This window comes from Ranitomeya variabilis, chromosome 3, assembly GCF_051348905.1.
Source record: "Ranitomeya variabilis isolate aRanVar5 chromosome 3, aRanVar5.hap1, whole genome shotgun sequence".
Classification (NCBI taxonomy): domain Eukaryota; kingdom Metazoa; phylum Chordata; class Amphibia; order Anura; family Dendrobatidae; genus Ranitomeya; species Ranitomeya variabilis.
In genome coordinates, this window is record NC_135234.1 from 472,363,455 (window position 1) to 472,380,157 (window position 16,703).

Consider the following 16,703-nt stretch of genomic DNA (forward strand, 5'->3'; position numbering starts at 1 on the left):
TATATGCAAGTACAGTAAATGAGTCTTTGTGTACATTCCGGATGACATGCACTTCATGACGTGGCAACTGACTGCAGCTCTTTATGATTACACCCCCGCTAATTAGTCATTAACTGGTTGAATGGAACTTTGAAAATGAATACACGAAAGGAATTTTGAATGTTACAGTTTGGTGAATTATTATCACTTATGTAACATCTGCCAGCACCTCTACATGGTTCCCCTCCTCCCACCATGTGGGGATGCTACCTTACTCACCGCCCTGGCTGCAGCAGCGTCCTCATCAGCTTCCTCTGTGCATGTCGCAATGTGTTCTGACTGTGTGCCTAGTGCGCGCACTCCCCTGCTCATAAAGGGGCAGCGAACTCACATTGTAAAATGCGTGAAACAGTAGGGGCAGAACTGAATCCAAGACAGATTAAGTGGGTAATAGCAACTTGGGATATCTTAAAAATTAATTCTTATTGAGTAATTTAATAAAAAGACTTAACCCACACAAAAACAAACAACATATAAAGTGCAAACGTGCCAAAAGTGTCATATCAAGGAGAACGGTAAAAAAGTAGCAGATTACCACTATCGTACCCAAAATAGATAGGGTGATAGTTTGTAAGCAGGTTTCCTTAGTAATAATGATATGGTCCTATCCCAGAGCAGCACAGCCAGTTCCCTTAATGAGCGTAATGGAGTACTGGATCTGCGACCCATACGAAGAATGGCCTCCACTTACGCAAACTAGCCAGGTACAAATAAATATATGTATATACTAGATACCATATAGGCTCATAAAAACCCAGAGCTATAACGTATATATTCAAACAGGTCCAAATTAAACAGCAATCATACAGTTTAGTCCATATATATTTGGACAGAGACAACATTTTTCTTATTTTGGTTCTAGACATTACCACAATGAATTTTAAACAAAACAATTCAGATGCAGTTGAAGTTCAGACTTTCAGCTTTCATTTGAGGGTATCCACATTAAAATTGGATGAAGGGTTTAGGAGTTTCAGCTCCTTAACATGTGCCACCCTGTTTTTAAAGGGACCAAAAGTAATTGGACAATTGACTCCAAGGCTATTTCATGGACAGGTGTGGGCAATTCCTTCATTATGTAATTCTCAATTAAGCAGATAAAAGGTCTGGAGTTGATTTGAAGTGTGGTGCTTGCATTTGGAAGGTTTTGCTGTGAAGTAAACATGCGGTCAAAGAAGCTCTCCATGCAGGTGAAACAAGCCATCCTTAAGCTGCGAAAACAGAAAAAAACCCATCCGAGAAACTGCTACAATATTAGGAGTGGCAAAATCTACAGTTTGATACATCCTGAGAAAGAAAGAAAGCACTGGTGAACTCATCAATGCAAAAAGACCTGGGAGCACACGGAAGACAACAGTAGTGGATGATCACAGAATAATCTCCATGGTGAAGAGAAACCCCTTCACAACAGCCAACCAAGTGAACAACACTCTCCAGGAGGTAGGAGTATCAATATCCAAATCTACCATAAAGAGAAGACTGCATGAAAGTAAATACAGAGGGTTCACTGAAAGGTGCATTGCACTGGACTTTGCTAAAAAAACATCTAAAAAAGCCAGCACAGTTCTGGAAGAACATTCTTTGGACAGATGACACCAAGATCAACCTCTACCAGAATGATGGAAAGAGAAAAGTATGGCGAAGGCGTGGTACAGCTCATGATCCAAAGCATACCACATCATCTGTAAAACACGGCGGAGGCAGTGTGATGGCTTGGGCATGCATGGCTGCCAGTGGCACTGTGTCACTAGTGTTTATTGATGATGTGACACAGGACAGAAGCAGCCGAATTAATTCTGAGGTATTCAGAGCCATACTATGTGCTCAGATCCAGCCAAATGCAGCCAAACTGGTCGTCATTTCATACTACAGATGGACAATGACCCAAAACATAAAGCCAAAGCAACCCAGGAGTTTATTAAAGCAAAGAAGTGGAATATTCTTGAATGGCAAAGTCAGTCACCTGATCTCAACCCAATTGAGCATGCATTTCACTTGTTAAAGACTAAACTTCACACAGAAAGGCCCACAAACAAACAGCGAGTGAAAACCACCGCAGTGAAGGCCTGGCAGAGCATCAAAAAGGAGAAAACACAGCGTCTGGTGATGTCCATGAGTTCAAGACTTCAGGCAGTCATTGCCAACAAAGGGTTTTCAACCAAGTACTAGAAATGAACATTTTATTTAAAATTATTTAATCTGTCCAATTACTTTTGGTCCCTTTAAAAACAGGGTGGCAGATGTTAAGGAGCTGAAACTCCTAAACCCTTCATCCAATTTAATGTGGATACCCTCAAATGAAAGCTCAAAGTCTGAACTTCAACTGCATCTGAATTGTTTTGTTTAAAATTCATTATGGTAATGGCTATAACCAAAATAAGAAAAATGTCTCTGTCCAAATATATATGGACCTAACTATATACTCGCCTGTACCCATGTACATATATTACATCCGTTAAACAACTATCAGCTCTTATATCGATGTATGTCTTTTAAGTATGGATATGTACAACACACCAAGAGGTCCCTTCCATCTCCAAGGGGGTGAGCATACAGTTACCAAAATCCTAGGGATTTTTGGGAGTCTTTTAATCCCTGAAAATAATATTTTGCGGGTAAGAAAATGTTGTGGCATTAAAGCTACTTAGAATAATAGCAGCAAAAAATATATTTAGGGGACTTGGTATGTTTTGAACCTTACAGACCAAGGGCCCCATCAACGTAGCATATTAAATATTGGCCACCTGGGGACAAAAATCAACATATACCATTCAGTAATAAACCAAACTGCTTTCCACCCCTAAGGTATGTGATTAGCAACAGCCCAGAGTGGTTTAGTTTATAGTCAGCTCATCATACTCAGCAGGGAAGACAGCAACAATCTCACCGCTCATAGCTGGCTGACTTTGCAATTGTCCAAAGACCGTGGGATGTCATGCAAACAGGATCCCATCCTGGTCTCTCCAAGATATGCTTTTCTCTCAAAGCAATTCCTCAATATAGATTCATCAGGGTAGTGGGGGGCATGTATCCAATGCCCAAAAATGAGCTACCACTGCCTACATCAATTCTTCCTACCATTTTAAATGCTCCCACGCAATGATGATAGTTCATGTGTGACGTATTTCTGGTCCTTGGACCACACACACCGAACTTCTAGTCTGTGGAACTCAGGAAGCTCGGCTTGAACCGCAAATGTCACATCCAGCGCAAGACCGCTCGCATATTGACCAGATGGTATCGTGACGTAAGTAGGTTTTTGCTCTATATAAATAATGGGGCAGGTATTCCCAACTTCACCCGGTAGCTGAGCACGACCAGGATAAACCACCAAAGTGTAGCATGTAAAATCCTTGCGATATAGACATTTAACAAGATGCATCTTGTAAATGACCCTCAGGACTCAGTGCAGGCAACCCTGTAGCAAGAACAGATGAACAGATTACCAAATCAATCATCACATTAACAGGACATTCTTGACAGAAAGAAGATGTAAAATATGAATTATGAAATATAGAGTATGATGTCAGATTAGGAGAGTCTTCAATGACGAAAAAAGGGACAAAAACTATTAGAACTAAGGGTGAGTAAGGGGGACACGATGGAGCCTCTGAAAGTGAGAAGAAAAAGGGGGATGATCTATAGCAGTCCCTATTACAATGCTGGGCTATGCAAAAACTACCTAACACGGAGGTTGGCACCCTATTAACCTGCGCAATGACACCCCCACTCAATGGCGGCTGTCTCTAGAGATATCTAGCCCTATTTACACACTAACCTAAAGGAAAGAAGAGTAAGCTGCTCATTGAGTCCATTGGGACTCATGGTATGCAGGTGAAAAATCCATTTTGTCTCCCTTTGCAAAATAAGTTTATCCCAGTTTCCTTGGCTAAGCGGTAGGTAGATCCGATCTATCCCCATGAGGGGAAACATGGTATCTATTATATGCATATATCTGTTTGTACCTGGCTGGTTTGCCTAAATGGAGGCCATTTCTCATATGGGTCGCAGATCCAGTACTCCATTATGCTCATTAAGGGAGCTGCTTTGCTCTGCGATAGGACTGTATCATTATTACTAAGGAAACCTTCTTACAAACTATCACCCTATCTATTTTGAGTACGATAGTAGTAGTCTGCTACTTTTTTACCGTTCTCCGTGATACTTTTGGCACGTTTGCACTTTATATGTTGTTTTCTTTTGTGTTTGTTAAGTCTTTTTATTAAATTACCCAATAAAAGTTATTTTTTAAGATATCCTAAGTTGCTATTACCCACATTGCAAAATGACCCCAGCTAACAGCTGGGAGGCATTTAGTTAAAGTAATCACCTGCAAGGTGCCTCCCAGTAAATAGCTGGGAGGCATTTTGTTTAAAAAGCACCCTCGCCAATAGGGAGGTGCCTGAGCAACCCTTATAGTTAATCTTAGTGGTGTTAGTATGTGCCACTGTGTGCTGCCAGGTCCCCCGTTCTTTGTCTGTTAAAGTTATTCCCTTTTCTTGTGTCTCCGTTAGCCTAGTATAGTTTGATTGTGTTCCTGAGACCGCTTTGGCAGTATCCTAATTTTGAAACAGTGTCTGTAGAATCTATACCCGGTATTCTGGTCCCAGTGTGGACTGTCCTGTTTCCGTTGTCTTTGGTCCTAGTGCAGCTAGCTCCAAAGCTGTTTCCTGATATCTACGTGTGTGAACAAGAACCTATCTTCATGATCCAAGTTGTCTGTACAATTTGTCCGTCTCCATTACCTGCTTGCCGATGACCCCAGTCACGTCTCCCCATGTCAGCAAACCCATCCCCTGGGATCAGCAGCTGCAGTACTGGTGCCTGCCTAGGAGTGGTATCTGGTAGCTAACTGCAGCCCAGTCTGTCTCCACCATCAGAAGCTCCAGTGAACACCAGATAGCCTCTTAGTTATGCACCTTTCTAGGCAGGGCCAATGTGCAAGAAAAGTTGTCTCCAGCGACCACAGGAGATATGATTCTTAAAACTTGACATTTATTTATCATCATATTAAAAAGCACAGATATGCAAATATGAGCAATCCCAGTGCAAGGAATGAATCCTACATGGTCCAACCTACACGGTCTTATCCATGATTAAAACTGTGTATGTTGAAACATGTAGGATTCATTCCTTGTACTGGGATTGCTCATATTTGCATATCTGTGCTTTTTAATATGATGATAAATAAATGTCAAGTTTTAAGAATCCTATCTCCTGTGGTCGCTGGAAACAACTTTTGTTGCACATTGGATTTCTATACCACCGGGACCAGGCCGGCTCCGTGCTCCGATGACCAGCCAAGAAACCTGGACATAACGGGGTGAGCTGAACATTTTTCTTTTTATATATTTCTAGGCAGGTCCGGCCATATGACACAGTGGGTCCACGAACTACATGTGCACCACCTGCGGGAGTGACAACTTAAAGTTACAATACAGACATGTAATGGGAAACATGTGATTAATTGAAGATCTGTCATATTACTCGACTATGACAATTATCTTCATTGTTGCAAGACATCTAAAAAAATGTAATAACCAAATAACATTTCTTGCAGGTGATGAAATACAGGAGCTCAGTGATGAAGACTTATGTTCTGAAAAGCAGAACCAAGATATTGTTCTCCCTATCTCTCCACACGCAAGAAACACATTTGGACCACCTGTTAACAAATTAATTACTAGCAAAAGGTAAAGGTGGAAAATATAACTGATCCTGTAACTTTAAGGCTGATTGTAAATCTATAAAATAATCCAAGCTATAACTGGTCATTACCTTTCTGACCAAGAAAGCATGCTTCCAACAATAATTAATAAAATAGAACCTACCAAATACATGTTAACAAAAATATGGTATTATGTTTATCGAAGTCATGATAGGAACCGGCTACACAGCCATTTTTGTTCTTATCGTAACTTCTACATTGATTTAAGATGTTCATTCTGCCTTTACAGGATGGGCATCAGCAGCTGAATGCATATACTCTACAATAGGTGCTGTGTTCTCAACACATGAGCATTATTCGAGCATGTCATTATTGAAAGGAGAAATCACCCTTTTGTTTATGGTATTATCCTATGAGTGTTTTATCCCTTCTGTACTCCTGGTCTAGTTCTCTCCAACATGTGATAAAGGGGTTTTCCCACGAACAAAGTACATTTTAAACAAAAGATCCTGGAATAAGTTCCACAATTTGATGTTAAAAAAAAAAAATGTTCCTGCGCTGAGATAATCATACAAATTTGCCCCTGCTGTGTACTGTGTAATCACTGTATCTGACTGTACAGGGTATGGTCTGATCATACTACAGCTACAGGGAAGGTAAGGAAGCAAAAGAGGGTATACAGACAGGACAGCATGGGATCACAGCTGATTCTTTTTGTGAGGCAATACATTTCCATGCCTTTTTTTAAGAAACCTTTTACCTCAAAAGCAAAATCACCTGCGATCCCATGCTGTAATGTCTGCATACTCTTTTGCTTCCTCCCCTGCCAAGGAGATGTGGTATGATCAGATCCTGTCCCTGTATGGTCAGACACAGCCATTACACAGTACACAGCAGGGGCACGTTTATAAGATTATCTCAGCACAGGAACATTTTATTTAAACACATCCGATTGGGGAACTTATTAATATTCAAAGATCTATTGATTTAAATTTGATTAAAATTAATTTTGTTAGTGAGAAAAAAAGGGGTAATATTCTTTGCGTTAGTGCAATACTTATAGGCGGACTTATATGCTAGCTTCATTCGCTGCTGCTTAACCACTTAGATCTTGTAGATTGTGAGCCTTCGCGGGCAGGGTCCTCACTACTCCTGTACCAGTTATGACTTGTATTGTTTAAGATTATTGTACTTGTTTTTATTATGTATACCCCTCCTCACATGTAAAGCGCCATGGAATAAATGGCGCTATAACAATAACAATAAATAATAATAATAATAATAATACCACTGTGAATATCCGACAGTGGATTAAGTGGTTTGTTCTTGGGATGGGAGATCAGTTTATGTGCTCATTGCCCTCCCATGATGCAATTGAGGAATGCTGATGAGTTACCAGGACAGTTGGTTGCCACCTGAAAGCCCCCATCACTACCATCTTAGTGCTTCATAGGAGATCAATAATTTCACAAGTGATAAAGTAATCACAGGTTCAATCCTTCCACTAGGTGGACTAAAACGATATTGAATATTTAGTTTAAAAAGTTAAAATAATTAAAAAGCTAAGTTTATATTAGCCCCAATCTTAATGTAAAGATTAAAAAAAGCATCATCACATCCATAAATGTCCAGCCTATAAAAATTGCCCCATCTTCATTTTTTGGGCACCGACTTCCCAAGAGAACTGCAATAAAAACTTATACAAAAATTGCACATACCCCCAAAAAGTACATTTAAAGCTATAGCTTCCCCCTCCAAAAAGTGGTCATATAGTTCTGTCAATAAAAAAAAGTTAAGTAGTTATGGTTTGCAAATTATTTTTTTTGCAAAGTTCTGAAGTTATTTAAACCAGTAAAATATATAAAAAAAACTGAGTTTGGTAATGGTTTAATCATACCGATTTACAGAATCATCAGAATAATATTGCGAAGACACCTTTACTGAACAATGAAAAGCTAACCCCCAACAAAAAAATAATAATGAAATTGCATTTTTTTCACAATTTCACCTAAGTTTGATTTTTTTTAACTACTTTTCTGCACATTGATAAAATGAATGAAGTACTTCATTCCACAACTTATCCAGCAAAAAATAAATCATTTTATGGCTATGTTAAAGGTGACCACAAAAGATATGGCTCTTGAAGCAATGAGACGAAAAACAAAAGTGCCAAATCAAAATTTGTCTCAGAGGTTAAGCAACATTATTTGAAAAGTTGCACATTTTTATATTTAATACATATTGTAGCAATTATAAAATTAGATGCAAAGGTTAACAGAAAAGTATCAGATAATGTTTATATAGACCCCTTCCTAACACATGACATATTGGTAGTTCATATATTGGGTCTCCTTGTATGATGCTGGCTCAGGAGCTGAGCCTGTATCATACCCATCATCTGCTTCTGACATGACTGAGTCCTGATTTAGCTCAGTCCATTGCTAGCCCCTTAATTACATTTGTGAATCATTGATCATGTCATGTAAGGCTACTTTCACACTAGCGTTAACTGCATTCCGTCACAATGCGTCGTTTTGCCGAAAAAACGCATCCTGCAAAAGTGTTTGCAGGATGCGTTTTTTCACCATTGATTAACATTAAGCGACGCATTGTGACGGATTGCCACACATCGCACCCGTCGTGCGACGGATGCGTCGTGCAGTGGCGGACCGTCGGGAGCAAAAAACGTTGCTTGCAACGTTTTTTGCTCCATCGTAAACGTCTTTTCCGACCGCGCATGCGCGGCAGGAACTCCGCCCCCACCTCCCCGCACCTCACAATGGGGCAGCGGATGCGCTGGAAAAATGCATCCGCTGCCCCCGTTGTGCGGCAGAGACAACGCTAGCGTCGGGAACGTCGGCCCGACGCTAGTGTGACAGTAGCCTAAAGCACAAGGTCCAGGGGCGCATCTTTTCACATGTCCATTGTCCTCCGAGATGCCAATAGGTTGCCATGGCAGCCAGAAGCCAGCTGTCTACCATGACAGTACTCTTGTGAATAATAGCCGACTCTGGGCTTCATAGGAAACTGTGATTTTGTACGATATACTGTGGTATTGCAGTATATATTACATGCCCTCATACAGCTATGGCAACAGAAACATTTAAAAGTTACATCTCATACTTTTATGTACAATACAGGTGATAAATTATTTCAATAACAAGCTGTCAGTCATGCCTAAATTTACATTTAACCCTTTTTTTAGGTATTTTGTTTTCACACTTTACCAAATTTGATGTTAAATTATTTCAACTTTACAGATTTTTTTCAGTCAATTAACACTTGGTATTGTACCAAAAAAAAAGAAACTACGTTACTAAGTTAATTAACGAATAATAAATTTAGTAAAAAAAAAAAAAACTTTACAGGCTCGTGAGTGGGAGACTGTTTCCTTGGAACTTCTCCCATGCATCTTATGCTTCATTGAATATCTGTCTGGAATCTGTCCAATCTGCTGTCTAACAATTGTATCACTTGTAAAGGGTTTATAGCCGTCTTTGCATAATGCAGTAGTGATACCCTGTCTGTAAATGAATGGGGAAATCTGATTTCATGAGATACATAATTCTTAGATTTTGAAAAACATAAATTCAGTAGTTTTTAACTTCCAACATAAGAGATTTTCACAAGAGTGTACTGTCAAGCAATTTTTTAATAGTTTTTAAACATAATTGTTGATGTTCTAATTGATTGGTGATTTAATTTTCATTTGACATTCTATAAAATATAAATCCAGAAATATTGCAGTTATCACACTTCCCATTAAACATTACTTCCTTTCCTGTTGCGAAAAATGTTTAGAATTGAGAGTCCTCAGTGGTTGATACCTTTTAATGGCTAACTGAAAAGATGGTAACAAATTGCAAGCTTTCGAGACTACACAGGTCTCTTCATCAGGCATAGACTAATACAAATTCTGAAGAATCACATATTTAAGCACAACATAGCACAGAAAAAAAAAACAAACCATGGATAAGACAGGTGACATGAAGCAGAATTACCATGAGTGATAAACAGTTATGTCCATAAATGTTGGGCCAGTTCTTAGATAAGGAATGTTTTATTGTCCTCTGATTGGGGTCTCTGTTGTGATGACCCCACATGGTCTGAGGGGCAAGTTCCTTAGTTGATGTAAAAAGACATAAATCCATGTGACACATTCATTCCACCACTAAGACAGTCAAAGGTCGTCATCAGTTTATATTCCCAGACTCTTCTGTCTCTCTGAGTTTTGAAGTTACCTTTTGTAGTGGTTTCCTGTTGTGATCATTTCTCAGTGATGATCTTATAATTATTACAGGCAGGACTTGAATTAAAAGTTTTGCTTTTATATAGATAACAAGATCAATCATTCACAAAAGGTTATGGTCATAGTCAAGTACGGACTGGGGCTGAAATTCAAAAATAAAAGATTGGAAGTCAGGCCGCACCCTAAATTAATAACGTCTCTATGGACAACAGGGTGCCCGTCCACATCAGGGGATCCATCCCAGTATAAAGTCCAAATGCAAAAGAAGAAATGGACAGCACCACAGCAATTGTGACAGAACAGCTTACGTGTTTATTCTGCCATCTGCAACGTTTCGGTCCTGAGACCTTTATCAAGCATAGTGAAAAGACCATATAACCACCATTATATACCACCTGCCCAACCCATCAATTAACTAGTAACCAATGGGGTAGCCATGTGCAATTAGAAAAAACGACATTAAATGTAACAATCATATACACAGTAAAAAACAATAACCAATAACCAGCCCTCTGTATATACTAACTACTAACATAGTTCAACTTACTCTGATCGTTCTCTACTATTGAATTGCGCCCATAAATCCACATAAACATCCCCAGAGTCCATGGTGTAAACAACACCAATCGCACCAATCAGAGCATAGCATCAGTGGATCTGCGACATGCGCACAAGACTCCTGCAAACCGATGATGTCATGGACATGTGTGCGGCGAAGAACGTTCCTGTCCTACGCACCTTTGATCCTGGTGTGGTGTTGTAATTTCGGATCTGTGACATGCGCATAAGACTCTTGTAAGCCGATGATGTGCGCACAGTGATGGACATGAGTGGGCGTACTCATTGGAGATGACACGTCGAGAAATCACTCCTTGGATTGGTGGACTGCTGAACATTGCATGCTGGGGAGGTGGCGGTCACATGATGCGAGAGCTGGAGAATTGATTGGACTGTTACCGCTATGAACACTCCCATGCTGCTATGGCAATCACTGATGCTATGCTCTGATTGGTGCGATTGGTGTTGTTTACACCATGGACTCTGGGGATGTTTATGTGGATTTATGGGCACAATTCAATAGTAGAGAACGATCAGAGTAAGTTGAACTATGTTAGTAGTTAGTATATACAGAGGGCTGGTTATTGGTTATTATGGTGCTTGAACCCTCCTAGGTTCAAGCAACATATTGTAATCCGATTTCTTATATTTTATTCTTCTTCTTCTCCGCGTTTTCCGCAATTAATGCGGCCCGAACCGCTCAGCGCAGAGACCCCGTTCAGGCGGCGTTTTGAAGGCCTCGGTGGGGACAGGTGTGCTATGACTTTTATAGTCGATCCGATATGTAGATTTTATTTAAATCGCATTTTAAAAAAAAATTTCCCATAGGAAATAATGGCGAACTTTCCATTACCCCGAACTTGACCTTCCAAAGATGGCAGCTATGCAAATGTACGGTGTCCATTTTAGGACATGATCATTTATCAAAGTCAAACATCAGAATAAAGTGACTATGACACCCTCTCGTCCCGTGTGTGAAAAGTAAGTGCCCCCCCGGCCCCGTGTGTGAAAAGTAAGTGCCCCCCGGCCCCGTGTGTGAAAAGTAAGTGCCCCCCCGGCCCCGTGTGTGAAAAGTAAGTGCCCTCCTGGCCCCGTGTGCAAAAGTAAGTGCGCCCCCGGCCCCGTGTGCAAAAGTAAGTGCGCCCCCGGCCCCGTGTGCAAAAGTAAGTGCGCCCCCGGCCCCGTGTGCAAAAGTAAGTGCGCCCCCGGCCCCGTGTGTGAAAAGTAAGTGCCCCCCGGCCCCGTGTGTGAAAAGTAAGTGCCCCCCGGCCCCGTGTGTGAAAAGTAAGTGCCCCCCGGCCCCGTGTGTGAAAAGTAAGTGCCCCCCGGCCCCGTGTGTGAAAAGTAAGTTCCGCCCCGTGTGTGAAAAGTAAGTGCCCCCCGGCGACGTGTGTGAAAAGTAAGTGCCCCCCGGCCCCGTGTGTGAAAAGTAAGTGCCCCCCGGCCCCGTGTGTGAAAAGTAAGTGACCCACAACTCTGACCTGTATATAGGAGTCTGTATATAGGGGGATGTCTGTATATAGGAGTGGTGTCTGTATTTAGAGGGATGTCTGTATATAGGAGTGGTGTCTGTATATAGGGGAATGTCTGTATATAGGAGTGGTGTCTGTATATAGGGGATTGTCTGTATATAGGAGTGGTGTCTGTATATAGAGGGATGTCTGTATATAGGAGTGGTGTCTGTATATAGAGGGATGTCTGTATATAGGAGTGGTGTCTGTATATAGAGGGATGTCTGTATATAGGAGTGGTGTCTGTATATAGAGGGATGTCTGTATATAAGAGTGGTGTCTGTATATAGGGGGATGTCTGTATATAGGAGTGGTGTCTGTATATAGAGGGATATCTGTATAAAGGAGAGATGTCTGTATATAGAGGGATGTCTGTATATAGGAGTGGTGTCTGTAAATAGAGGGATGTCTGTATATAGGAGAGATGTCTGTATATAGAGGGATGTCTGTATATAGGAGTGGTGTCTGTATATAGAGGGATGTCTGTATAAAGGAGTGGTGTCTGTATACAGAGGGATGTCTGTATATAGGAGTGGTGTCTGTATATAGGGGGATGTCTGTATATAGGAGTGGTGTCTGTATATAGAGGGATGTCTGTATATAGGAGTGGTGTCTGTATATAGAGGGATGTCTGTATATAGGAGTGGTGTCTGTATATAGAGGGATGTCTGTATATAGGAGTGGTGTCTCTATATAGGGGATGTCTATATATAGGAGTGGTGTCTGTATATAGAGGGATGTCTGTATATAGGAGTGGTGTCTGTATATAGAGGGATGTCTGTATATAAGAGTGGTGTCTGTATATAGAGGGATGTCTGTATATAGGAGTGGTGTCTGTATTTAGAGGGATGTCTGTATATAGGAGTGGTGTCTGTATATAGGGGAATGTCTGTATATAGGAGTGGTGTCTGTATATAGGGGGATGTGTTGTGAATTTACTTTTTGCTCCCTCTAGTGGTTACTAGTTTTTTGACTCTGGTTTTTCTGTCATTCCTTTTATCCGCACCTGGGTCGTTAGTTAAGGGTGTTGCTATTTAAGCTCCCTGGACCTTCAGTTCAATGCCTGGCAACGTAGTTATCAGAGCTAGTCTGCTGTGCTCTTGTCTACTGATCCTGGTTCCAGTTATATCAGCTAAGTCCGCTTTTTGCTTTTTGCTATTTTGTTTTGGTTTTGTATTTTTGTCCAGCTTGTTCCAAATATATATCCTGACCTTTGCTGGAAGCTCTAGGGGGCTGGTGTTCTCCCCCCGGACCGTTAGACGGTTCGGGGGTTCTTGAATTTCCAGTGTGGATTTTGATAGGGTTTTTGTTGACCATATAAGTTACCTTTCTTTATTCTGCTATCAGTAAGCGGGCCTCTCTGTGCTAAACCTGGTTCATTTCTGTGTTTGTCATTTCCTCTTACCTCACCGTTATTATTTGTGGGGGGCTTCTATCCAGCTTTGGGGTCCCCTTCTCTGGAGGCAAGAAAGGTCTTTTGTTTTCCTCTACTAGGGGTAGCTAGATTCTCCGGCTGGAGCGTGTCATCTAGAATCAACGTAGGAATGATCCCCGGCTACTTCTAGTGTTGGCGTTAGGAGTAGATATATGGTCAACCCAGTTACCACTGCCCTATGAGCTGGATTTTTGTATTCTGCAGACTTCCACGTTCCTCTGAGACCCTCGCCATTGGGGTCATAACAGTTTGCCAGGCCAGTATTAAATGTTTAATGCATTGCAGAAGAGGGATTATAAGAAAGAAGATTCTGAGTTTTTTTTTTTTTTTTTTCTTCTTCCCCTTTACCTCAGAGTGGCTATGCTTGCTGCAGACATGAATGTCCAGACCTTGATTACAAGTGTGGACCAGCTGGCTACTCGTGTGCAGGGCATACAAGACTATGTTATCAGTAATCCTAGGTCAGAACCTAAAATACCGATTCCTGAACTGTTTTCCGGAGACAGGTTTAAGTTTAGGAATTTTGTGAATAATTGTAAATTGTTTTTGTCCCTGAGACCCTGTTCATCTGGAGACTCTGCTCAGCAAGTAAAAATTGTTATTTCGTTCTTACGGGGCGACCCTCAGGATTGGGCTTTTTCGCTGGCGCCAGGAGATCCGGCATTGGCTGATATTAATGCGTTTTTTCTGGCGCTCGGTTTACTTTATGAGGAACCCAATCTTGAGATTCAGGCAGAAAAGGCCTTGCTGGCTATGTCTCAGGGGCAGGACGAGGCTGAAGTGTACTGCCAAAAATTTCGGAAATGGTCCGTGCTGACACATTAGAACGAGTGTGCACTGGCCGCTAATTTTAGAAATGGCCTTTCTGAAGCCATTAAGAATGTTATGGTGGGTTTTCCCATTCCCACAGGTCTGAATGATACTATGGCACTGGCTATTCAAATTGACCGGCGGTTGCGGGAGCGCAAAACCGCAAATTCCCTCATGGTGTTGTCTGAACAGACACCTAATTCGGTGCAATGTGATAGAAAAATCGCAAATTCCCTCATGGTGTTGTCTGAACAGACACCTGATTTAATGCAATGTGATAGAATCCTGACTAGAAATGAGCGGAAAATTCATAGACGCCGGAATGGCTTGTGCTACTACTGTGGTGATTCTACACATATTATCTCAGCATGCTCTAAACGTATAGCTAAGGTTGTTAGTCCTGTCACCGTTGGTAATTTGCAACCTAAATTTATTCTGTCTGTAACTTTGATTTGCTCACTGTCGTCTTTTCCTGTCATGGCGTTTGTAGATTCAGGTGCTGCCCTGAGTCTCATGGATCTGTCATTTGCTAAGCGCTGTGGTTTTACTCTTGAACCATTAGAAAATCCTATTCCTCTTAGGGGTATTGATGCTACGCCATTGGCAGCAAATAAACCGCAGTATTGGACACAGGTTACCATGTGCATGACTCCTGAACACCGCGAGGTGATACGTTTCCTGGTTTTACATAAAATGCATGATTTGGTTGTTTTAGGGCTGCCATGGTTACAGACCCATAATCCAGTCCTGGACTGGAAGGCTATGTCAGTCTCAAGTTGGGGCTGTCGTGGTATTCATGGGGATTCCCTGCCTGTGTCTATTGCTTCTTCTACGCCTTCGGAAGTTCCGGAGTATTTGTCTGATTATCAGGATGTCTTCAGTGAGTCTGAGTCCAGTGCACTGCCTCCTCATAGGGACTGTGACTGTGCTATAGATTTGATCCCAGGCAGTAAATTTCCTAAGGGAAGACTGTTTAATCTGTCGGTACCTGAACATACCGCTATGCGTTCATATATCAAGGAGTCTCTAGAGAAAGGACATATTCGTCCGTCTTCTTCCCCTCTTGGTGCGGGATTCTTTTTTGTGGCAAAAAAGGACGGATCTTTGAGACCTTGTATTGATTATCGGCTTTTAAATAAGATCACTGTCAAATTTCAGTATCCTTTACCGCTGTTGTCTGACTTGTTTGCCCGGATTAAAGGTGCCAAGTGGTTCACCAAGATAGATCTTCGTGGTGCGTACAACCTTGTGCGCATTAAGCAAGGTGATGAATGGAAAACCGCATTCAATACGCCCGAAGGTCATTTTGAGTACTTGGTGATGCCTTTTGGGCTCTCCAATGCGCCTTCAGTTTTTCAGTCCTTTATGCATGACATTTTCCGGAAGTATCTGGATAAATTTTTGATTGTTTATCTGGATGATATTTTGGTTTTTTCTGATAATTGGGATTCGCATGTGGAGCAGGTCAGGTTGGTCTTTAAAATTTTGCGTGAAAATTCTTTGTTTGTCAAGGGCTCAAAGTGTCTCTTTGGTGTACAGAAGGTTCCCTTTTTGGGGTTCATTTTTTCCCCTTCTGCTGTGGAGATGGACCCAGTCAAGGTCCGAGCTATTCTTGATTGGACTCAGCCCTCGTCAGTTAAGAGTCTACAGAAGTTCTTGGGTTTCGCTAACTTCTACCGTCGTTTTATCGCTAATTTTTCTAGCATTGTGAAACCTTTGACGGATATGACCAAGAAGGGCTCCGATGTAGCTAACTGGGCTCCTGCTGCCGTGGAGGCTTTCCAGGAGTTGAAACGCCGGTTTACTTCGGCGCCTGTTTTGTGCCAGCCCGATGTCTCACTTCCCTTTCAGGTTGAGGTGGATGCTTCAGAGATTGGAGCAGGGGCCGTTTTGTCGCAGAGAGGCCCTGGTTGCTCTGTTATGAAACCTTGTGCCTTTTTCTCTAGGAAGTTTTCGCCTGCCGAGCGAAATTATGATGTGGGCAATCGGGAGTTGTTGGCCATGAAATGGGCATTTGAGGAGTGGCGTCATTGGCTCGAGGGTGCTAAGCATCGTGTGGTGGTCTTGACTGATCACAAAAATCTGATGTATCTCGAGTCTGCTAAACGCCTTAATCCGAGACAGGCCCGCTGGTCATTGTTTTTCTCCCGCTTTGATTTTGTTGTCTCGTATTTACCAGGTTCAAAGAATGTGAAGGCCGATGCTCTTTCTAGGAGCTTTGTGCCTGATGCTCCTGGAGTCGCTGATCCTGTTGGTATTCTTAAAGATGGAGTTATCTTGTCAGCTATTTCTCCGGATCTGCGACGTGTGTTGCAGAGATTTCAGGCTGATAGGCCTGAGTCTTGTCCACCTGACAGACTGTTTGTCCCGGATAAGTGGACCAGCAGAGTCATTTCCGAGGTTCATTCCTCGGTGTTGGCAGGTCACCCGGGA

General features: G+C 41.8%; 1 protein-coding gene across 3 annotated transcripts in view; it reads left to right on the forward strand.

The window, feature by feature from the left end:
* Positions 1-16,703, forward strand: part of LOC143818325 (uncharacterized) — a 112,109-nt gene that overhangs the window by 75,788 nt on the left and 19,618 nt on the right. For all 3 annotated transcript variants that reach the window (XM_077299673.1, XM_077299671.1, XM_077299674.1), the window contains one exon: positions 5,600-5,732. In XM_077299673.1, coding sequence (XP_077155788.1) covers positions 5,600-5,732 — 133 coding nt within the window. The remainder of the gene's footprint in view (positions 1-5,599; positions 5,733-16,703) is intronic.